General features: G+C 36.8%; 1 protein-coding gene across 5 annotated transcripts in view; it reads left to right on the top strand.

Moving 5' to 3' along the window:
- The first annotated feature begins 292 nt into the window (after window positions 1-292).
- Window positions 293-23743, top strand: part of Stxbp5 (syntaxin binding protein 5) — a 99899-nt gene continuing 76448 nt past the window's right edge. For 4 of the 5 annotated variants that reach the window (XM_048354253.1, XM_048354255.1, XM_048354256.1 and 1 more), the window contains exons 1-4: window positions 294-523; window positions 1868-1965; window positions 14338-14419; window positions 17845-17945. In XM_048354253.1, coding sequence (XP_048210210.1) covers window positions 362-523; window positions 1868-1965; window positions 14338-14419; window positions 17845-17945 — 443 coding nt within the window. In that variant the 5' untranslated portion in view covers window positions 294-361. Of the gene's footprint in view, window positions 524-1867; window positions 1966-14337; window positions 14420-17844; window positions 17946-23743 lie in introns of all 5 variants that reach the window. The other variant, XM_048354254.1, reaches the window with a different exon arrangement.

The following is a 23743-nucleotide window of genomic DNA, read 5'->3' on the forward strand; positions in this document are numbered from 1 at the left end:
AGGTGAGGCTGGGCAGAGCGGGCTCGGGGCGCCCCGCCACGGCTGCCGCCCCCCGGGGGCCGCGGGGCCCAGGCGGAAGCGGCGCCACTGCGGCCGCGGCGGCCTCGGAGGCGGCGAGGGGTCGCCGGCGGCGCCCGGTGGTGCTCGCGGCCGCCGTCGTCGCCGCTGCCGCCGCCGCCGCCGTCGTCGCAGTCTCTCCCGTGCGGATCGCCCGCGGCTCCTCCACCTCGGGGTCCTCGGGCTTCGGTTCGTCGGCCTCCCGTCCCCTCCCCAGCCTTCCGGCCCGGGGAGTCCCTACCCACCCCCGGCTCGTCGCCCGCATCCTCCCTCCCGGGGGCCGCCGGGGAGCCCCGCCGCGACCATGCGGAAATTCAACATTCGGAAGGTGCTGGACGGCCTGACCGCCGGCTCGGCCTCGGCCTCGCAGCAGCAGCCGCCGCCGGCGCAGCCGCAGCACCCGTCCGGGAACCGGGAGCCCGAGATCCAGGAGACGCTCCAGTCCGAGCACTTCCAGCTCTGCAAGGTGGGCGCCGCGCGCGCGACGCCCCCCACGGGGAGAGAAGCACACCTGGCGGGAGTTGGCGGGGGGGGGGGCGACATCCACCTCGCCACGAGTGGGGGGCCGTGCGGGCTTTCCCCGGGTGACAGGAGGTCAAGGCGCAGGGTTCCTGGACGGGCGATTTCGCAGATGGACACCCTCCTTTTTTTTTTTTTTTTTTTTTTTTTAGATTCCCTCCCTCTTCTTTTCACATGCAATCATCACAACCAGGCGGTGCCGGGCGCCTTCGCCTGTGTGTGTGTGTGTGCGTGTGTGTGTGTATTTGGCCTTTCGTTCGTACCCCGATACCGCTGTCCCCAACCGGAGAGCCTTTTCTAGAGTCAAGCGTGTTAGGATCATCCCCTAACTTCCCCAGATTTCCGTGGTGGGGGGGGGTGGGGGAGGGACACACCGGGTCCACGATGCAAGCTGTTTATCGGGGAGGCAAACCTGTTCTCCAGGTCTGAGCTCATCCCCCTGTTCGCTGCAAAGGCGATCGGGAGTTTGGAAATCTCCGGGTTCTCTCGATCATTGTGCGGGGCTGAAAAAGTTACCGCTGTGATCATTATTATGGTGATGATTATTATTTGGCCTGTTCGTGTCATCGTGATTGCTTGCCGGAGCGTTCTGTAATTCAGAAAGAATGATGCAGCGAATTAATTCAGCAGCTGCTTCAATGAGAAGTACGGGCTGGTCTTGGTTAATACCTGCCTTTCTCCGAAACGACCACAGTTCAGTTTCTTGAAAGTGTGTGGGTGCATGCGCTTGTTTTGGGGGTTTGTTTGTGTTTTTTTTAGCTCTAATGTCCCGAAATCATTATGGACTTAGTAGTGCATTGCAAAAAATAGTTTTCCTTCCTGTTAAAAATAGTAAAATGTTGCTATGTGAGGTTTGCTAAATGTTTTTGCTACATCCTTGACTAGAATAATTAATTATGTGGCAGCGACTCCTTAGAAGTAACTTGGATTTAACATTCAGATAAAGCAGTGCTGGAGTGATTACTCCTGAAATATGAGATGTGTTGCATTCTTATAAATGAATGTACGGAATTTTGGATCCCTACAAACTTCAGTAACTGGGTGTCAGACATAAGAATGTACATTGGTGAATAAGAAATTTTCATCTTTAGAGTACCAGTATTATGGAAAACAGAAATTATCTTGAAATGCATGCATAGATTGTGCAGGTCGATTTCATTATTTTTGTAAAGCAGTGTGTGCATGTGTATATGTTCTGTATGTAAAGTTCTCATCCTAATGCCTCTGTTGACATTTGTTTTGAAATTTCGCTTGCTGCCTGGTTGCTGTGATGTCACTTGTCCATCTCTAGACTGTTCGCCATGGATTCCCCTACCAGCCCTCAGCCCTGGCCTTTGATCCTGTGCAGAAGATCCTGGCAGTAGGAACTCAGACTGGTGCTTTAAGGCTGTATCCTTTAACTGTACTTTTTCTTTCATTTTATTTTTTCTAGTCTTTTTGTATTGCTAAACATTAAAAAATGTTGTTTAATCCCAAACAAATGGTGTAATCAGGTATTGTTATGAGCAATAGTGTGTTGTTGACTTTTCTCTTGATTATGCATATATTTGGTTCTCAGATCTTAGTTTATAGTACTGAAGCACCTATTAAAACATGGAGCTGAAGTTTTTTGTGGAACCTACTTTCCTGTAGAAGTTTCTAAAGGGAAATTTATCTGCCTATACTAGTGGTATGTTGAATGAGGAATGTTAGGGATGAGGTTTGAGTACAATATAGTATGGTGGGCTTTCTGATTGCTTTAAAAAATAGTGTGCATAGTAGACGCTGAACTTAAAATTTATTTAGTATCCTTATGAATTTGCGGTTGGATTCGAGTTTGAATTTTGTAGTTTTCCACACATCCACCTAAAAATTCATTAGCAGAAGGCAAATGCAGCAAATTATGAAGGGTTAATGTTTCTACAAGTTTTAGATGAAGAATTTTGTTTATAAAATGTGTAGTGATTGATTTTTATTTATTTATGAGTACATTAGTAATACATTAAAGTATTGGTACACAAAGAATTGCTTTATCATATGCATTTTTTCAAATATTCGAAAAGATTTTTTCAACAATATCCAATCTGAACAATGAAGACTTTCTACACTTCCTTTTATGTACTATTGAACTTTTGACAAAATTTGATTGTTTTTATTATGACCTTTAATCATACTAAACATGCTTACTTTCAATTTAAAATGTTTTTAAAAGAGAATACTTTGCTCATCTATGTATGTATATCTGTGTCTTACTGAGTATTTACTGTATCCACACATTTACTGAAAGATTCTAGGTCGGTAATAATCTGAAAACTACTAGATATCCTCGGGAGACTTGACAGTTTCCCAAGTGGGCTAGCAGGAGCTCTTGTTTACATTTTAGGTTTATGAACGTTTGATTTAAATATGTGCCTTACATTTTACTTAGAATTTAAAAAAATATATTTCATGCAGTATCTGGAAATGTCTTAAATTACATTCCTTCTTTAGTATGCTCTTTTCAAAATGCTATCTGGTGGGCTGTTGAACTTGGTTACTATACTAGTGAAAATGAACTCTCCTTTACATAGTAAATACCAGTAGTGCAATCCTTTCCATCTAAATGATGAAATCTGACCAGGCTCATCTGCATCTGTTAACTGCCAAGACAGTATATCTTAACTGCTCTTACCCAGAGGTTTAGATAGCTGAGACTCAAATATTTTTTGGCTTCTGTTTAGATATTTTTATTCCTGAGTCCTGTTATTTAAACTCTGCAGTTTAGACTTCCTATTTTGGTCTTATGAAGATAAGAATAGTTAATTTAGTTGATGTTCAGCAAAACTGGGTTGTATTAAGATTAGGGCGTTGTTCTAGAAGGCTTTTTGGAACTAAAAGCAATATTTTCTCCAATGGAAGAATTGCATCTAGGGAAAAAAAGGCAAACTTGAATTAACAAGTTTTTTTTTAAGGTTATTTTACTTGTAATTTATTTTACTTTTCTGTAAAATGAGTTTTTATTGTTTTTTTCATGTGTCCTTAACAGTTTCATGGTATAAAACTTTTTTTTAACATCCAACCTAGTCCTTTTATAATTTAATTATAAGTTCTATGAGCAAGGCTGAGTTTTATAAAACCAGCTGTTATTCTTCGGTACTACTTTTAACCCTTATGCACTTGAATAATTAGCAAATGTGCACAGAAGTACAGTTAAAATGCTAGGTGTCCAAAATTATCACTTGCATATGACTTTTAGTACTTACATTTTTGTAATTAGATGTTATATGAATGGAAGTGGGCTTGTAATTATAGTTTACAATTACCTTCTCATTGTTTGTTTAGAATCTCTGTACACTTAGGGTTTGAGAAATTGCTTTACTGAATCTCTGCTTTTCCTTCTTACGAGATTTGTGCAAACATTCCAGAGTGACAAATTGGCTTGCCTAGCAGTAATTCCATGTAGTCAGTTATTCCTTATGTTGGTTTAAGTAGATGAGCTTATAAGCTTTATTTGTTACGGCTCTGACTTATAGAAAATGACTAAGACCTTTTATTTTTATCTCTTTTTCCACATATTTGATTTAAGATACTCCTTAGATTCTTTGCTAATATTTGAAGCTAGACATTTAAATTTATAGGTTCTGATTTAAAGTTCCATATTGGTTTAACATGCATGTTTATGTCTGTTTGTTGATTTTTACAGTTGTATTTTTCCTTGTTGCAGCTTATTTCTTTTAATCTTCTCTCTTTTGTGCCCCTGTTAGACTCTTGCAGTCTGTAATGTATTTGCTCTAAAATATGTCTTTAGTGGAGCTACATACGTCTAGCTAAAATGTTTAAATCAAATTTACAGTAAAAAATAGGAAATGTTTTCAAAAGTACGTTTGGGCTAGCTATTAGAATTTCAAATGCATATATATTGTAGTTGCCTAATATACTTCTCTAACAGGAAGATATCTTAGCTTGATCTGCCTGTCTTGAATTCAAAACAAAATTAAATATAGCCCCCTCACAAACTAGACTATATTTGGTATTTGTTTACAGTGCTTAGTGAAATTTGAATCCTTAGAGAATACCTAACCAATAATCAGCCAAAATGGATTTAATCAGTTTACTATATTAATTTAAAGGAAATGAGTGATGGGATAATTATGTTTGGTACTCAACCTTTTTGCCTCCTGGAGAAAATATGAGGTTGGATTGTATGTCTTGATGTCAAACAGGAAAGCATTCTGGGTGCCTGCTATCCTAGCTGCTCAGGAGGCTGAGATCTGAGGACTACCTTTTGAAGCCATGCAGACCAATCTGAGAAGCTCTTAACCCCAAGAAACCAACAAAGAGCCAAAAGGGGAGGTGTGGCTCAAATGGTAGAGCTGCAGGCTTTAGTGAGAAAGCTAAGTGAGAGTGTGAGGCTCTGACTTCAAGCCCCAGTAATTGTACAGAAACTAAAAAATAGAGGAAGAAGAATCAGGAAAGCATAACTATATACCAAGTCATAAAGTGCTGATGTAATTAATTGTCCTATTTTTTGCTTTGTAGACGTACAATTTAATTTTTTAATGAATAATCTGGCAATCACCTTTGGGATAAACAAGACATTATCAATTTGTACATGGAAATAGAAAATAAAAAAAGAGTTGTATTGAAAAATGCAGGTAGCTTAGTCATGCTGTTGGTGTCTTTACCTAGACTTGTGCTTTACTAGTATAATTTCAGATTACTTCATGTTCTACATTAAAATGTGCTATCTTGCCCTTATTTTTTAATGTAAATTATTAATCTAAAATTAACAAGGAGATTTTACACATTCACATTTAAAGTAATAGGCAGCGAGAAAGAATATCTGATTTATTTAATTGGTCTAAACTTTTAAAGTTTTAAAAATCGTTAAGGAACATCATGTATTTTCTTTTTTGACTGTGCAAAATATAGACAGTGGAGTATGCAGTCTTTAATAAGATATGGACTCCTAAATTGCAAACTGTATTGCTTGATGCAAATTTATAAAATGAGTTTTATACTTGGAGTCCTTTACCAAGAACTTATTAAGAGCCACACAATGTTAGAATAAAACTGGTGGCCTGCATTTTGATTCTTGTCTTTTCATTAAGGATTTTTATGTCCTTGAATTATTTTTTTTTCTAGTTACAAAAATGAAAATGCTCTGTTAGATGATTATTTTCAGAGGCAAATCTTTGATTTCAAGTAGCTACATAGGATTCCAGGGGAGAAATGAAAATGTGATTCTTACCTCCTAAAAGTTTCCACAGGATTAGAATTAAATGGGGAAATCTGAAATTCCTGCACATCAGTGGAGGAATCAGAATGGCAGAGAGGAAGAAGTAGAAAAAATCATCTGGGCAAGCAGAAGTATATACAGTGATGAAGTCAACAAACAGGGATCCTAATTGGGTTTGGATAGAAATAGGGCTTGGTGAAGGGCCTTGAATGTTAACCTGAGTATCTACATGTTACTCGATTAGTAACCACAGTTTCATAAGCAAATACTTGATGGGCTGATAATGTGATTTTTTTTAAATGTATGATTACTGGAATAATGGTCATGGATGAAAGGATTGTAGAAGTGAAACCTCATGTTTGCTAGTCATCATGTAGGTAGTATAAAGTAGACCTTAAACAGGTGTGCTCTAATGAACTTGGAGGGTTTGATATCCTCTGTGTATAAGGTTCTCAGGAATAACTAAGGTTGATAAACATTTTTACATATAAACCATAGAGGAAATGACAACTCAGAAATGGAAAACTTGGCAAACAAGTGGCTGAGAAATGTTGAGTTTATGCCATCTTTTACTTTTATTATAATGCTGTTTTTAGACGGCGGCTTATACTTCTTACTTTGCAGAGAATTTGATACAGCCTACACTTGTGATTTCAACTACAAGCTTGTTATTGGTGATCTCCTTAATTTTGGTTTTGAATTTATGTTTAAAAACACTGTTAGCCCTTAGGTTTTGCCAGTTTATTATTCTGTGTTTCTCAATAGTTGGTAGTGTTTGGGGTAATTTAATTCTGTAAACTGTGGCAGCATATTTCTAGGTATTTAATATTTCTGGCTCCCACATTAAATGCCAGTGTTGCCTTCCCTTTCCCTGTGGCAATTGAAAGCCTCACACACTTCAAGGTGTGCCTAGTTGAGTTAAATACAGTGGACAACTCACCTCATGTGACTGTTGTTAGGAGTAAGCATCATAGAATGTGTGTTGCTTTTAAGACTATTCTCGGATATTTTGGTGAGTGCTCAGTATTATGATGAGTATTATGAGTTTTTCTCTGGCTTTAATTTTCAGGTCATTCATTCATATGTTTCTTTTTTTTTTTTTTTGGCCAGTCCTGGGCCTTGGACTCAGGGCCTGAGCACTGTCCCTGGCTTCTTCCCGCTCAAGGCTAGCACTCTGCCACTTGAGCCACAGCGCCGCTTCTGGCCGTTTTCTGTATATGTGGTGCTGGGGAATCGAACCTAGGGCCTCGTGTATCCCAGGCAGGCACTCTTGCCACTAGGCTATATCCCCAGCCCTCATTCATATGTTTCTGCAAGTACTTATTGCACTAGTTCATTTGCACTGTATAGGAAAGACTCTTGTATTTACTGCCATAGTTGATAGAGTCTTTGAAGAAAAGATTCTCAGAATTACTGTTTTCTTCTTTCGGTTTGTCTTTTAAATAGCTGTGTTGTTCTCACCCACAAGTTTACAAAACTGCTATTTAGATGCCATAAGATAATGGATATAAATTCCTTATATACAGTAATCCTCAGTAAATAATTATTTAATGGTTATTTGTACTTGGAAGATAGCATTAGATTGTTTTAACCTCTACATATTAATTCTATTTTATACAACTCGGTTTTTGCTATTGTAAAATGAATTGGAAATGACTTGTTTGACATAGTAAAAATTAGTTGAACTAGAATTTAGCTGTACTTATCCAGCCTCTTCCTCCATCATGCTTTTTGTTCCTAAGAGTTTCATCATTTGGCATTCTAACTGTAGAGAAGAAGGAAGGACCTTGAAATACTTTTAACTTCTCAACTCTTAGCTCTCCAAGAGTACTATACTAGCCGTTTAAGTTGTGCTTCTCTGCATGCAGTACTGCAGCAGAGGAACCAGCACAATGACTTCAGAACAAGTACAAGGATGAGCTTCCTGGAAGCACTTTATTTTGTAATGGGTCAAGTGGTAGAGTGCTGGCCTTGAGCAAAAAGAAGAAGCCAGGGACAGTGCTCAGGCCCTGAGTTCAAGCCCCAGCATTGGCAAAAAGAAAGCATATGGAATTGGAAAGGATATTTTAACTACTGAGGGAGTCAAAGCTGCCCTGTAAGCTTTGTTGCCTTATGTAAGATAGGTTTTATTTCCTTTTGGCATTCTGTTTCCCATTTGATTTGTAGTATAATTTGTTGGAAAATTAAAATGTGACCTTGCCATTCTGAAGTGAAGTTTTAGAGCAATTGCCCTATTAGATTTCTGTTCTAGTTTTCAGACTTTTTGTATAAATGAACTAAAAATCTCTGTGCTTCAGTTCCCCTTCCTATAACATGAGGAAACTGAGATCTTTTTTTTTTTTTTTCCCTAAGAGTTTGTCCATCTTGAGGATTTGGGAGTTCTTTGAACTATGTCTAGAGAATCTTCAGATTTCATGAGTACCTGTCAAAGGGGAGAAGTATTAGACTCCTGTCTAACTTGAATGTCACGACTGCATCACAATCTTAGTTTATTAAACAGTGCAAGGCTTTGTTTACAAAAGAGGTCAGGGAAGAGTATGTGAATACACTTTTCTTGAAACAGTAGGTTCTTATTGGATACTGCTAATCTGGTAGGTTATAGTGTTTTTATTTTCTTTCTTTTTTCAGTACTAGAGATTCAACTCAGGTCTGGGCTTGTTAGGTAATTGCTCTACCACAAGCATTTCCCTGGTATAACTGAGTCTCATGGAATAGGAAAGTAGGGTATATTTTAGTATCAGTCACAAAGCTTACCTTCCATGGGTATTAATGATTGAAATGAAAATTTAAAATATGTTCACATTATAAATAATACTGAGTTATTGATCACATGGTTTTATTAATGTTTATATAAAAGTTTAGTATAGAGACTTGCTGATGTGGTAATTCTAGTGCTGAATTTGGTATGTGTACAATAACACAAATAGTACAAACAGTACAATAGTGCTTAATTTGATATTTGTTTAATAGTGTGGAATATTTATAACTGGTAGGGTAAAAATTAATTAGTGGACTAGGATTAAGCATCACTGACTAAAAGTAAGTAAAAGATAAGCTTTTTTGTGTGTGCCAGTGGGCTTGAACTCAGCCTGGGTAGTGTCCCTTAGCTTTTTTGCTCAAAGCTATTGCTCTACCACTTGAGCCACATTTCTACTTCCGGCTTTTCAGTAGTTAATTGGAGATAAAAGTCTCCTGGATTTTTTTTGTCTAACTTGGCTGGCTTCAAGCCATGAGCCTTAGATCTCCGCTTCCTGACAGGCATGAGCCACTGGTATGCCAGGCTGAGCTTTTTATTTTTGCCATTAATGTCAAATTTAATTTTCGTGCATTGGAAGAGACACATTTCTAGGAAGGTAATAATCAGAATGTCAGTGTTGGTTTGTTTTGCAATGTTTACATGAGACTTTTCTAAATAGAGTTGGCATAGTAGTATCATCAGAAGGGATACTCAGTATCTTGGCAATGAAGATTAAAGGAGTAGCCTTTTTTATTTGTCCTATATAGATAAATACCTTGGAATGTTATGAAAAAGAGGCATTTTACTACATGCTAACTTTCAGATCTGAGTACCTTTTATTAAGATAAGGTTTTATACATGACATAGTACTATAAATCTTAGGAAGCAAACCAAAGTGATTGTTGACTGAATTTTCATGAGATAAATTTAGAGTTTATGAAATTGTTATCATAAAAGACTGCCAGAAAGTACTCGATGAATCTTTCCTTTAGGAACATGCAACTGAATTGTTCTAAGGGAGAGAAATGGCAACCTCTGATTTCTTTCTTCAGATTTCTGTAAAGACACTCAAGCATCTATATAATTGTTTTGGACTTTAGGTTAGTGATTTTTCATATAGCTACATTTTTGTTTTGTTCTTGAAGAATTTCAATGGTTAGCTTTTAGCCTGTTTAGACTTAACATTTCAAATTGCTTTAGACTCTCATTGCCCTTGTATTTTTGTTTTGTTTGTATTTTTGTTTTGTGTGGGTCATGGGGCTTGAACTCAGGGCCTAAGTGCTATTCTTGAGCTCTCTTGCTCAAGGCTAGTGCTCAAACACTTTGAGTCACAGCTCTACTTCTGGTTTTTGAGTGGTTAATTGTAGAAAAGAGTCACAAGGGTGCTTTTCTTTCCTAGACTGGCTTCTAACCACTGTCCTCAGATCTTAGCCTCCTTAGTAGCTAGGATTACAGGTGTGAGCCAGTTGTGCCCAGTGCCCTTATTTTTATTGTAAAGAACTTTTGGATACTAATTCTGTTGAGCATCTAACTTTCCAACTTTCCTTCCCGCGCTTCCCCACCCCCCCCACCCCGAACCAGGTATTGATAGAAGGTAAGCTGAGGGGAAAAGATAAGAGGTAGAATTGTTCACTAGTAACACTTGCTTGTTAAAATTATTTATTATAGTTTACTACTTGCTGCTTAATGTTCAACAGTGGGACATGTAGTTGGTGATTTCTTAGGCCTAGAATACTCTTTTCTCTCTTTTCATTAACTGTGTGTCTAAAGCCTAGTGTCCTTATGATGTATTTTCTCCTTGGTTGCATTCTGCTTCCAACTATATAGCCATTGTATTCTGAGTTACGAGTTGAAAGTCTAAATTTATACATTACCATTCTTTAAAAATAATATCATGTAAACACTTAAAAGCCTAACAATAAACCTTTTGTGAATTATATAGTATTCTGTGACATTTTCTCTTAAAAGAAATGCAGTACAGTCCAAATAATGCGCACCAGCAAAGTCACCCAGGAGTTACACAGAAGTTAGAAGTACTAATTGAGAACAACCTAGATTTTCTTAACATGGGGGACATGGGTAATATTTTTTTTGAAAAAAATTTTTGTTGTTATGAAGGCTACAGTTACATAAGTCAGATAATGAGGACACTTCTTTCCGGACCATGTCACTCCTTCCCTTACTCTCCCAAGGAACTAGTAGTTTGGGTTTTCATAATCTTTATTTGAAATGGTTTTTATTTAAGTATTTAAATAATTTTCAGTGTTGCTTCCCTTTTGAAAAGCGTAGCTTTAGGATTTTTTCTCCCCTGGCAAGTTTGTCTGCTGAGTGATTCATCCTATCCTTTCTTCAAAGTACAAATCTTTCCTTGTAAGAGCAGTAACTCTGATTTTTTTTTACGGCAGTTCTCTGCCAGAGGTCACCATAAATCTGGAGTTCTCAGCCCCTGTAGTACTTTCGGCTAAATTGCTTTCCTTTATGTGTTTTGTTTTTATTCTTTTGGTCTTTTGAAAAGGAGAGTGTTAGAACATTTTTTTCTGTCTATTGTGTCTTGATACTATATTTTTCATAGTATGTTGTACTTTTTAAAAAAATTCACTTTTACATAAAGAAATCCCTTACCTGTTGCACTATATTCCAGAGACCCCCGCCATAGGTGAAAATTTGTGAAGTAGCAGGGTTATATTTATTTTATTATTTACATATAAATGTAAAGCTTTATAAACCCTTTCCGTTCTCCTATAAACCTTCCCCACGCTCTTATTAACTTTAACATTTTTGTATAGTTTAAAAAATTTTAGGCAAAAATAATTACAATCATAGATATTATTAAAATACCTTTATGTCACAGAGTCCCATGATATAGTGAGGATGACTGTACTTGAAAAAAGAGCTTAACCATAGATATCTGAGAGTGAATGCTAGGATGAAAGACTGCTTTTACTTCTATGTGAGAACATACTTTCTTCTTGTTCATTTAACCAAAACCACTATTCGTGTTTTCATTCCATAATACACTGAATAAGTAGCTCATTTAAAAATATAAAAGTATATCAAAAGCTGTTCAAATGTCTTAGCTGTGACAAAATATAATCCATTTTGACCTCTGTAGAGATAATCATAACTGCAAAACAGTGAAGAATGAAAATGAACATATTCACCTGTTCTTAACTGGTTTATGAATTAAAAAAAAAATCTTACTCAAAATGGTAGAGGAAACTACCAGCTATTCAGGAGAGTGAGATCTGAAGATGGTGGTTCAAAGCTAGCCTGAGCCAGGAAAGTCCATAAGATTCTTATATCCAATTAGCTACAAAAACCTGGAAATAGAACTGTGACTCAAATGGTAGAGTGCTAGCCTTGAACAAGAACGACAACAAAAACATGCCAGGGACAGCGCCCAGGCCCTGAGGTAAAGCCCCATTATTGGCACAAATTAAAAAAGCGTGTTAGTGGAGAGGCAGCTAGAGGTTGCAGTAGCAGCCCTGCTACATTGTGACTGTACAACTGCATGCTGCAATTACTTTCTTGTGGCAATGCTTGTTTTATTCACATTAAAAGAAAGCACTTGACCTAATTATCAGATACTGTTGGATCTTTTCTAAATTGTTAAATTGTATTACATTAAGGAAGCCTTAAATATTTACCTATGAATCTTTCATTTCCTTTTTGGCATTATTAATTGTTTCCTGCAGAAATAATATGTTATAGCTTGACTTAAATGACAGATTAGCATGATGTTAATGTTGCGCATAAGCAGTAATTGTGAAGCTTACCCACCCTATCATCTTGAGAACGTTGTTTCTTTGCTACTTAGTGTACTATTTTTTCAACAAACTATTTTTATGAACTGTTTCAAGTTGAAAATGTCCATGTATTCCCTGCTCATGTAGTCTTTGGCATTTACCAGCATCTCTCACCAGGATGGTTTTATTACATTGAATGAACCCCCATTGCCATATCGTTTTTTTTTTCCCCAGTCCATGGTTTACATTAGGGTTTCTTCTCAGTGTTTTAGATTCTATAGGGTTTCTATAGGGTTGTAAAGAATTGCTCCAATAATGGAACAAGGGGAATGTTTTTCCATTCCTGGGGCTTGAACTCAGGGCCTAAGCACCGTCTCTGAGCTTCTTTTTGCTCAAGGCTAGCACTCTGCCACTTGAGCCACAGCGCCACTTCCGGTTTTTTCTATATATGTGGTGCTGAGGAATTGAACCCAGGGCTTCATGTATAGGAGGCGAGTACTTTACCACTAGGCCATATTCCCAGCCCCAATAGTGGAACAATTGGAATGGCAATTTGCTAGAATGATTTTCTTATTTCAAATTTGTGACAACAAGATGCATACCGTAGTGCCTGATATACCGAGAGTTCTATATGTGTTTTGCTCTTTACTCAGCATACTTACTAAGAGAGCAGTTCTGGGGATATATTGAGTAGATGCTTAGAATGCATGAGGTCCTGGGTTCAGTCCTCAACGCTGAAAAACTAAAAAACAAAAACAAAAACAGCTTCACTGGCGGCCAGTTGCTCACACCTGTAATCCTAGCAGCTCAGGAGACTGAGATGTGAGGATTGAGATTCAAAGCCAGACCCAGCAAGAAAGGCCGTGAGACTCTTCTTATTGTTTTGGGGCCTTGAACTCAGGACCTAGGCACTGTCCCTGAGCTTTTTCGCTCAAAGCAAGCACTCTACCACTTTGAGCACAGCACTACTTCCAGTTTTCTGGTAATTCATTGGAGATAAGAGTCTCATGGACTTTACTGCCTTGACTGGCTTCGAACTGTGTTCCTCAGATCTCTGCCTCCTGAGGAGCTAGGATTAAGGCACAGGTGTCTGTGTAACTCTTATCTCCAATTAACCACCAGAAAAATGGAAGTAGATCTGTAGCTTAAAGTGGTAGAGTGCTAGCCTTGAGCAAAAAGCTCAGGAACAAAGTGTAGGCCTTGAGTTCAAGCCCCACAACCCACAAAAACACCCAAAACGGGAGTGGATTCTGGAGCCAGAGTGAATGTTCAACTTCATCTTTGCTACTGGGAATAATAACATTCTTCATAGAGTTTGAGGACTGAGTTGATTTATACCACACATTTATAATGGTGCCTGACTCATGGAGAGGCTATGTGATTATTTGGTATTAATTGATAGTAAGGCCTGTTTAACACCTTGAAACGTTGCTTGTTTCTCTTCATTATATTGTTAGCTTATTTTAAAATATACTGTAAGAGTGTAAAGTGACAAAACGGCTTTCTAAAAACAATATTCTGAAATGACATTTGCCTATTCCTTGAGTTTGTTTACTGACATGTACAAAATTAGGTGCTCTGTAGATCAGCTACCTTTTTTCCCTTTTAAGAGGCAAACCAGTTGGGTCACAGTACAGTATATTAACTCTGAACAAAGTGAAAGTTTTAACAGTATATTAAATGATTTCTACCTCCAGTTGTGTTGCTTATTGATTCAAGTCATTGATGCCTTTACTTTTGCTAAGTGTGTGAAGTAGACTGTGCTAGAGGAAACATCATTTTATTAGCATAGAGTACCCTGCTTACTTTGGGCCAAAGTAAAGTATATGTTACCCTCCTTTCATGTATTGCTGATTTTAATATTTTAGTTTTTGTAGGAAGAATGGATTTTGTCTTTTAGACTTGTCATCTGTGAGATACTAGCTTTCATTAATGTGTAAGAGATCTAACTAAATTTCAGCTTGAGTAAGTGTTGTGAACTGAGTATCATATCACTGGAATATTTACTCTTTACATAACTTACAAGTTTCTTTAATGAAATACCCATACATACCATAAACTCCTTAATGGAACTCTAACAGCTTTGGTCGTCCAGGAGTAGAATGTTACTGCCAGCATGACAGTGGAGCTGCAGTGATCCAGCTCCAGTTCCTGATTAATGAGGTAAGCAGATTGTTTTCTTCCCTCTACTTGGAGCTGGAATTGGGCCATGTCTCCTCTCAGATTTCTCTGATGCATTCATATTTAAATATTTGAGCAAGAGTAATTATTTCTGGGTCAGAGATAATAGTAATTCATTTTAAGAATCACAGAGTTGTATTATATTTTCTCAAAACTATTGCAAATAGGATGGTATAAGTAAATATTTTTGGTACTAGATACTGCATTTAAGTTTTATTTCAGGGATACTGAAATGTATATATTCTAAGTGTATAATGTAAGATTTTATAAATTGAATTAAATATAGGTTACAGAATGCATTTTAGTAAATTGCTTTAATATACAGACAGGAAAACAGCTTCTATTAGAAAATGATTACTGCTTTCAGTTGTGATTATGGTTCAAGTCATTGATTCTTTTCTTTTTGCTAAAAGTGTGAGGTATAAACAGAGCTTGAGGAAACACCATTTTATTAGGAAACGCTGTGCTTACAGATTTAAAAAATATATACTCAGGGATAATGATGGGAGGGATGGCATTGATCAAGATGCATTTTATTCATAACCTGACTTATGGATTACAAACTCTTTGTATACCTGCTTAATAATAAATTATATATACCTATACACACATGCAACTTAGATAAATTTTTATTGTAGGTAGTGACAGGCATGGATGGTTAAGGAAGGAAGGAGGACAGAATACTCAAGAAAAAGGTTCGAAACTCTTTCTGGTTGAGGATAGCTGCAAAAAGTGATGTTTATTCCTAAATCCATAAGATTCATGGAATAAACTCATATAGGCATATGAAATAATACTGAATACTTCAGGCTTCTTAGGCACAATCAGTGTAAAATGCTAATGATGATAATAATAGGGACAAATTAAACAAAATCGTGATCCAAATAACTTTTGACATATGAGGATACTTCCTAGTGAAAAGGAGTGTGTATGTGTACTATCTATTTCTGCTCCAGTTGTTAAGCTGTATTGAAGTGGCTACACAGTAGATAGAGCAGTCCTTGTAGAACTTTGTACAACTTGGAGAGACCTTGTAAATCTTACTTTGGCAACTACTTTAATCTTCCTGGAGAGATGAACAATTATTTAAAACAGAGTTTACACATTTTTAACATTTTTTATAATAATTTAAAGGATTTTATTTTTTGAATTTTTAAATTAATGCAAATTCTTCATGCTTTAGCTCTTGTCCTATTCTTCTCTGAGTGTAGATAAAGGGTATCTGAACACTCTTGAGGAAAAACACCTAGATGTCTTACTAAGTCAACCTAAAGATACATCATCTTTGTCACAGTACCTCTTGAGATACTAAAATTTGCACCTGCATAGATCCTTGCTCTAAAAATTCTGACTTGTTGTGTCTGGTGAGACTGATTAATGATTACTCCTAATGATTTTCCATACTGCTGGCCATTTTCTTCATGAATAATAGTATTTAATTTAATTTAGTATCAGGTTTTTTTTTACTTTCTGAATTAGATATCCCAACTACTCAGACACTAAGTTACAGTATGCCAGATGCTGTCTTTGTCCTTAATACCCTCTAGTAGTTGGAAAAAAAATCTGGATATTAATCCTTAAAATTTTTTAATTGTAAAGATGATATACAGAGGGGTTACAGTTACACCAGTCAGGTAATGTGTACATTTCTGTTTGAACAGTCTCATCCCTCCTTCATTCCCTCCAAGTTTTTCCCCCACTTCCCTCCTCCGAAAGTTGTATAGTTCATTTCCAATGTAGTGTCTAGTGGGTTTCACTGCCGAATTGGTTCACCGAATTGGTTTCTGTGCTTCCCCTTCCCCTTCTCAAATCAGATAATCTTATATAGAAGACAGAGGTTACAAAAATCATAAACAGTGACAGAAGAGAATAAACCAAAGAAAAAAGGAAAGAAGAAAAGAAAAAAAAACTGCAAGCAATACAATTAAAAAAAAAAAAAACCTCTTGCTTCCATTTCTTGGAGTTCATTTTGATAATCATCATTTTATATGATCATATGTACATAGATAACTATTGAGCCCTTGCAATCCTCTCTTAAGAATAACCTCCTTCATTCACACTGTGTGAATGTTCAGACTACTGCTTAATTAATCATGTCCAGGTATAATTATTTGTCTTTTACTACCTACTGGGTTTACTTGAAGATTTATAGGCACATTCTGATGACTACAAATAAGGGAAACCATGCAGCCTGTTTCTTTGAGTATGGCTTACTTCACTTAGTATAAGTTTTTCCAAGTCTTTGCATTTCCTTATGAATAGGGCAATGCCATTCTTTCTGATGGAAAGAAATTATGATACTGTATATAAATACCACATTTTCTCGTCCATTGAGAGGTATCTGGGTTGATTCCATATCTTGGCTATGGTAAATAATATTGCAATGAACATGGTTGTGCTGGTGGCTTTAGTGTAGCCTGGTTTCTGGTCAGTTGGATGCCCAGCAGTGGGATTGCTGAGTCATAGGGAAGCTCTGTGTTTAGTCTTTTGAGGAACTTCCATACTGCTTTCCAGTGGTTGAACAAGTTACATTCTCACGAACAGTGTGGTAACACATCCTTTTGGTCACATCCCCACCAGCATCTGTTATTGTTAGTTTTCTTAATAATGGCTGTTCTAACGGGTGAAGTGGAATCTCAATGTTGTATAGATTTGAATTTCTTTTATGGCCAGAGATGTCAACATTTCTTCATGTGTCTATTGGTCATTCTTATTTCTTCAGAGACTTCTCTCTTTAAGTCTTTAGCCCACTTATTAATTGAGTTGTTTCTTTGAGAGTTTATTTTTTTGTGGGGTTAATTTTTTTGGGCTCTAAGTATGTTTTAGATGTGTGGCCCTTATCTGATGCATAGCTGGTAAAAATCTCCTCCCAGGAGCCCTAGTGTCTCCCTTATCCCTTCCTGCAATACTTTCAAGGTATCTGGTCTTACCTAGAGGTCTTTAATCCATTTGGAGTTGATTCCGGTGTCGTGTGATATATAAGGATCTGATTTCAGTTTTCTGCGTGTGTATAGTCAATGGGTATTAATATTTTTTTTTAACATTTTGTCTTAAATCAAGTACATTGGACATTATATCATTTTGCTTTAGTCAAAAATATGTGCAGTAGTGATTATGTAGTTTATGATCCTTTCTCTGGTTTTTAAATAGCTATCCCAGCCACACCATCTCACAGAGCTTAGCATACTTTTGGTTTATTAGATATCACATATTTTAGGTTTTGAAAACATTGATGCATTTTGTACATGTATAATACATTGTTCCACAGACTTTTTCAAATTTGCATAAGTGTTCTTAGAAATAAACGTATTGGCACTGACTTGAAATCTGAGATGGTGTTCTGGTAGCGAAATGAAACACCAGTGCTTGTAAACTGCGTAATGCATGCAATATCCTTTGTTTTCAAGGGAGCACTTGTGAGTGCCTTGGCTGATGACACCTTACACTTATGGAATCTACGTCAAAAAAGGCCTGCCATACTACATTCACTTAAATTTTGCAGAGAAAGGTAAGAACTATCTCAGTATTCCTCTGTATAAAATATTTTCTATTCTATTTTGATGTACTCTTTTTACTTTTTGTTTTGTTATGGGCTTCGTGTACAGTCTAAAAAATAATTACAGTATCAAAATATATAAAATGATAGCAAAATTCCTTCCTTTCCAAGCTTATGTTTTTCTTGGTTTACATGTTGCCTGAGGAAACAGATTATCTAAGAGACTTTATTTGAGTCATGTTTGTGCCTCTAGCCAGGCACATGTAAAGGTGGGATTCATAGGAGAGATGGATGGGGTAGGGAGGAAGAGTAGGTAAAAATAGGATTCAATTGTTTACCACCTCTGGGAGCCACTTAAATTTCTTTTGAATTTTCCAGAAATCACTTGTATCTGTATATAAAAACAAAAATATATAGCTCTCAGTACTTGTTTCTAAGGGAAACCATTACATGGTATTACTATATTACAGAGTAATGGTTTCAGTAAACAGAATATTCAATGAAGTTACTTTCGGGGCTGGGGATATAGCCTAGTGGCAAGAGTGCCTGCCTCGGGTACACGAAGCCCTAGGTTCGATTCCCCAGCACCACATATACAGAAAACGGCCAGAAGCGGCGCTGTGGCTCAAGTGGCAGAGTGCTAGCCTTGAGCGGGAAGAAGCCAGGGACAGTGCTCAGGCCCTGAGTCCAAGGCCCAGGACTGGCCAAAAAAAAATAAATAATTAAAATAAAGTTACTTTCACTGACATATTTAAGTTATCCTCAGTCATTTTTCACAGCTATGTACTATTCCATTGTATGCAAGAACCATAATTCATTTAGTCTTCATCAATGAACATTTATATCATTTTCTGCCATTTGTTTTGCTTTATTATGACATGTTACATGTCTATTTCCGCATGTACAAATAGATCTACAAAATAAATTTGTATGAGTGGAATAGCTTGGACAAATAAATCTCTCCTATTATGACTTGTGAACTTTTGGGTATTGATTGGAATGACTTTTTTATCCTAATTTTATTAAAACTTGTTTCACATAATTTTTCTTTGTTGTGTTTTGCTATGTTTTGTTTGTTATTTTTTACTAGGGTTTGAACTTGTTCTTCCACTTGAGCCATACCTCTAAGCTATTTTATATTTTGGAGAGTCTCATGCTTTTTGACATAGGCTTACTTACCATGGACTCTCATTCTTCTATGCCTCCTGTGTAGCTGCATTCGTGCCCAGTTTGCTTGTTGAAATGGAAACCTCTAGCTTTATGACATGGCTTATCTCAAACTGCAATCCTTCCAATTTCTGCCTTCTGAAGAGCTGGAAGTACAGGTGTGAGCCTTCTTGCCCAGCTTCCCATATGTTCTTACATTTTCATGTTGTGATGCTACACCTTTATTCATATTGGAATTTATTTGATGTGAAGTAAGAGTTAAGGATACTGTGTAGCAACCTTCCACAGCTTATGAGAGGTGTTTTTATTTTGTATATTATGTTTATATATTTAGCATTGGAGACATTTTTACTTTTGTCCAAGATCTTGCCATACTCCTGGTATGATAGCGTAAGTTAACCTGTCCAGGTATATGTACAGATTCATCAGTGATTCTCAGCTCTGCCTTCAGTGACCCTCCAAACTAGGCAAGTTAAAGAGGAAATAAATATAACAGTTCACGTTTTGTCAGTTAACTCCAGTTTCTGTCTACATTATATAGGAGTGAGTGAGCACATAGACCAGACCTGGAATGAGGGCAGTATTTGCTATGTGAGAAGATAAATTAAGGTAGTAGTAAATAAGGACTGCAGCAGGAGTGATATTGGAATAACTCCTCTGGATGAAATTTCTAGGGTGACTAGAAAGGTATGTGGCAGTAGTTGTCCTTAAAATGCCAGGGAATAGGCCCTGCTTTATGGGTGGAACTTGGTGTATATTTTCAAGGTGGAAGATTTCATCCAGTGGCCACAAGGATAGAAGAGGCATTTGGAAAATTGTAGTTTTCCTGTGTATTTGGCTGCTAGTGGTGAGGGAAGGTAGACTAAAGATTTTTTTCACACTTCTGGGGACTGGCCCACAGTAGGAGTACAACTCCCCCCAGCCCAAGCTCTGTATTAAATTACTTTTGTGTAGCCCTGGTGGAACTTTGCCAGAGCAGATTCCTTGGCAGGAGAAGGGAGAGAGTCCTGTCATTCCCGGTCCACCTTCCCATGCTTCATGTGTGGGAATCTCTCCTTTTCTTTGTACAGACACTATATCAATTGGGATATACTCTGGATTGGACTGTGGTACTATACTCAAAATCTCAATGACATTATATAATAATTTGGTCTAACCATGAATTAATATGACCAGTAGTCTTAATTTTGTTAAATTTTTCATGAGATTTTAAATAACAGTATAAAGCAATTTGAAACTGAAAACTAAATATGTGTATATGTAGACTTTCCTATTTAGTGTCTAATATTATTTTCCAAATGCTTATATCTCTTGATTATGTAGCTTTTTATTGGTTATGAAACTTTCACATAATTGTTATTTCTTCCCAGGAGTCAAAAATTTCCATATTGAAGTGTTATAGAATGTATTTATTTCCTGAGTATTGTAAACCCATCTGGTTAACTGAGTGTTGATACTGAGCTTATATATTTCTAAAGATGTTTTTATTACAGCTCTCAGATTTGTAATATATATGTATACCATATATAAAGGCACACATATGTATATAGATATGGATATAATTATATAGATGTATACACATACACAATATACAAATGGCTGTCTCATTTGGTGATTCACCCATTCTTAAAATTTTGAAAATAAACATGTATGCAGCTGAAAATAAAGGAAAATACATGGAATATATTAATAATCAAACATTTATTATATCTTAAATATCAGTAGAGCACTCTTTTCTTAAATCTTGAAAAAACAATTTGGGCCAGTAGAGTAGTACAGTAAGATAAACCAACAGTGACAGAGTGTGTTCTTGTAAGGTGATCAGGATCTGGCTTCTGTCCTAACATCAGATTTTCTTAACAACATAAATAACATAGAAACAAGAACTCATTTATTGCATTATACCATTTATTATATGATTATAATATATCTAAATACTGTGCTTTACATAGTTATAAGCTTCTAATTTGCTCAACAGGCACATGAATGGGGCAAAATTAAAATAGCAAAGAATATTTGGCCAAGTACCATTGCTAAAAATATCCATACAAATCTTCTGAAGACTTTGAATTAATTTACTGAACATATTAAGCAAGAAGAAAATCACAACATTGTAACAAATACCTGAGATTAGAGTTTGTGTCGAGATTACATCATATTCTCAAAATACCTTCCTTTGAAAACAGTATAATGAAAAGGGTACACGAATTACTGGTTTGATATGATGAATACAAAAGTAGAGGTATCCAGGGCTGGTAGGAAGACAGGACATACTCCTTTATTTGATCCGACAAAGAAAAGTGTTGACCGCTGTGGAAAGGATGAGTTATCTTGGAAATAATTTGTATTCAAATAAAATTTTAAAAGAAGAAAGAAAAAAATTAATGTTCAGAGAAAAGTCCTTGAAACTGGAAAAGAAAAGATGGTAAAGAAGTATTGGATAATTTCATGGAGTAATTGCCCATAATAACTAAAATATTTGGATATGGAAAGTGTTACTCCACATGTGGAGGCCGCTGCTGGTGAAAGCTCAGGAGCAAGTGAGGAACATGTTATTTAAAACTGGATAAAGTGCTCCCTTGCTGCGTAAGGGGCTGCATGCTAAACAGAACTTTCTCCTTCAAAATCTATGTGATTGTAGTTCAGATTTCCAAGGAAAATATTGAAGGTGTGATCTGGTATTTTTTTTCCTTTCTACGCTATGGTAAATTGCAAGAAACAGAGAGACATGACAGACAGGCAGACACAGACAGGAGAGCCAAAGAGGGAGGGAGGGAGGAAGAGAGAGAATGAAATTGAAGGAAAACTTGTGCTAGGAACCAAAACTTGATTTGGGGAATATTTTGCTATGAGGCTCTTGTCAAAAGAGAAATTACTTTTGAAAGTGTGATTTAGAAAAAAACTGTGAGAATTTTTATTAAAAATCTCTTAAAGACCATAAAGGCAGGGTATATGGTTGTACAGTAAGTCCTTTGGGTTTGCTTACATGGACCTCAACTGAAGTAGAAAGACTCTAGGAAGTTTAAAAATAGCCTACAGGCATCTCAGCAGGAGCCAAATCAGAGATTGTCCTGAAAGATTTGTGGGTGTGACTTTTGTCTAATGAAATTTTGTGTATTTATTTTAAAAACCACCAAGTTTCTTGAGAAAATGTTTCACTGACTTTAGTAGCTTCAGCCCCTCAGGGTAGAGGGAGTTCAAAAAGAAAGGAGTCTACAGCCAGAAATGTTGATAAAAAAGTACTCAGCCACCAAGTATTACTTTCCATGAAAAATAATACTCAGTTACTTTAGGCTTCATGGTTGGCAATTAATATTTTGTTTACTATTTTACTTTTAGCAGTGGTTCCCATGCCTCACATAGTAAATGCTCAAGAAAGGTTAATACATTTTTGCCTTTGAAAAAGAAGGGGATCCCTCACCTACAGAAGCCAGGGAACGGCACTGTAGTGTGGATTTCCCGGGAGACAGGTTTGGAAGAATAGCCTTCAAGCAAACAATGAAATGTATTGGCTTCAGGCCCATTCTTTATGTAACCTTCATTCCTCCAATCCAAAACTAGCTTGGTACTTGACTTTCCTTGGTTCTTGGTCCTATGATAAAGCTAATGTGTTTGTTCATTTGTTGGTTCATTCATTCATTCATTGTGTGTTTGTTTATAAAGTTAAGCTTGGAGAAAGGTTTGAGCAAAGTTTTTCTTTTTACTAATCTAGTATGTTTGGGAGGTATAACAGACTTTCATCTGGTAACAGTTTGTGGTGATTTGCAAGATGGAGATGAAAGCTTTACATATTCTTTTTTTTCCCTCTTACTGTCTTGATAAGAATTTGTAGGACAGTGTTTTTTAATATAGTTACAGATTTTAAGACTAGATTTTTTTGTATATGTAATTTTTGAAACATCTTCACTCATAGTTGTTGGTCATTTTCTTTCTTGTTTAAATTTTATAACTTCAAATGTCAATAATTTCAATAGGATTACATCATTATGTCCCATTGTATTATTGTATACTTGTGTTCAGTTTTATGCTTACTGAATTTTTTCACTCACTTTTTTACCTTATTTCCATTAATATGGTTTATCAGAGGTTGGTCCATTTATCTAAGATCAGTAGTTCATGGCTTGTTGTGGCTCATGTCTACAATCCCTACATATTCCCAGGTGGACTTTGGGAGAATCACTGCCGGAGGCCAGGATGGGTAGAAATTTAATGAGACTCATCTCAGCCAACAAACTAGGCATGGTGGTTTGCTTCTATAGTCCCAGCTACTCAGAAGCTAGAGAGAGGGTCCTGTTCTACTGTCTCCAGGCCAAATAAGCCTTTGAAAAAATAACTGAGTAAAAATGGCTAGAGGCATAGCTCAAGTGGTAGAGCACCAACCTAACAAGACAAGGCTCAGAGTTCAAACCTCCAGATCTTTCTCTCTCTCTCTCTTTCTCTCTCTCTCTCTCTCTCTCTCTCTCTCACACACACACACACACACACACACAGAGTTCAGACTTTATTAATTGTACTGTTCTTGGTACCTGTTTTTTTTTTTTTAGTGGAAACATTACTGTGTTTGAATTCAAGGCTTTTGCTTGCTACTAGGTGTTCTACCATTTGACCTATGACTCTTCCTTTGATATCAAATTTATTAATAT

Source organism: Perognathus longimembris, chromosome 9, assembly GCF_023159225.1.
Source record: "Perognathus longimembris pacificus isolate PPM17 chromosome 9, ASM2315922v1, whole genome shotgun sequence".
Taxonomy (NCBI): Eukaryota; Metazoa; Chordata; class Mammalia; order Rodentia; family Heteromyidae; genus Perognathus; species Perognathus longimembris.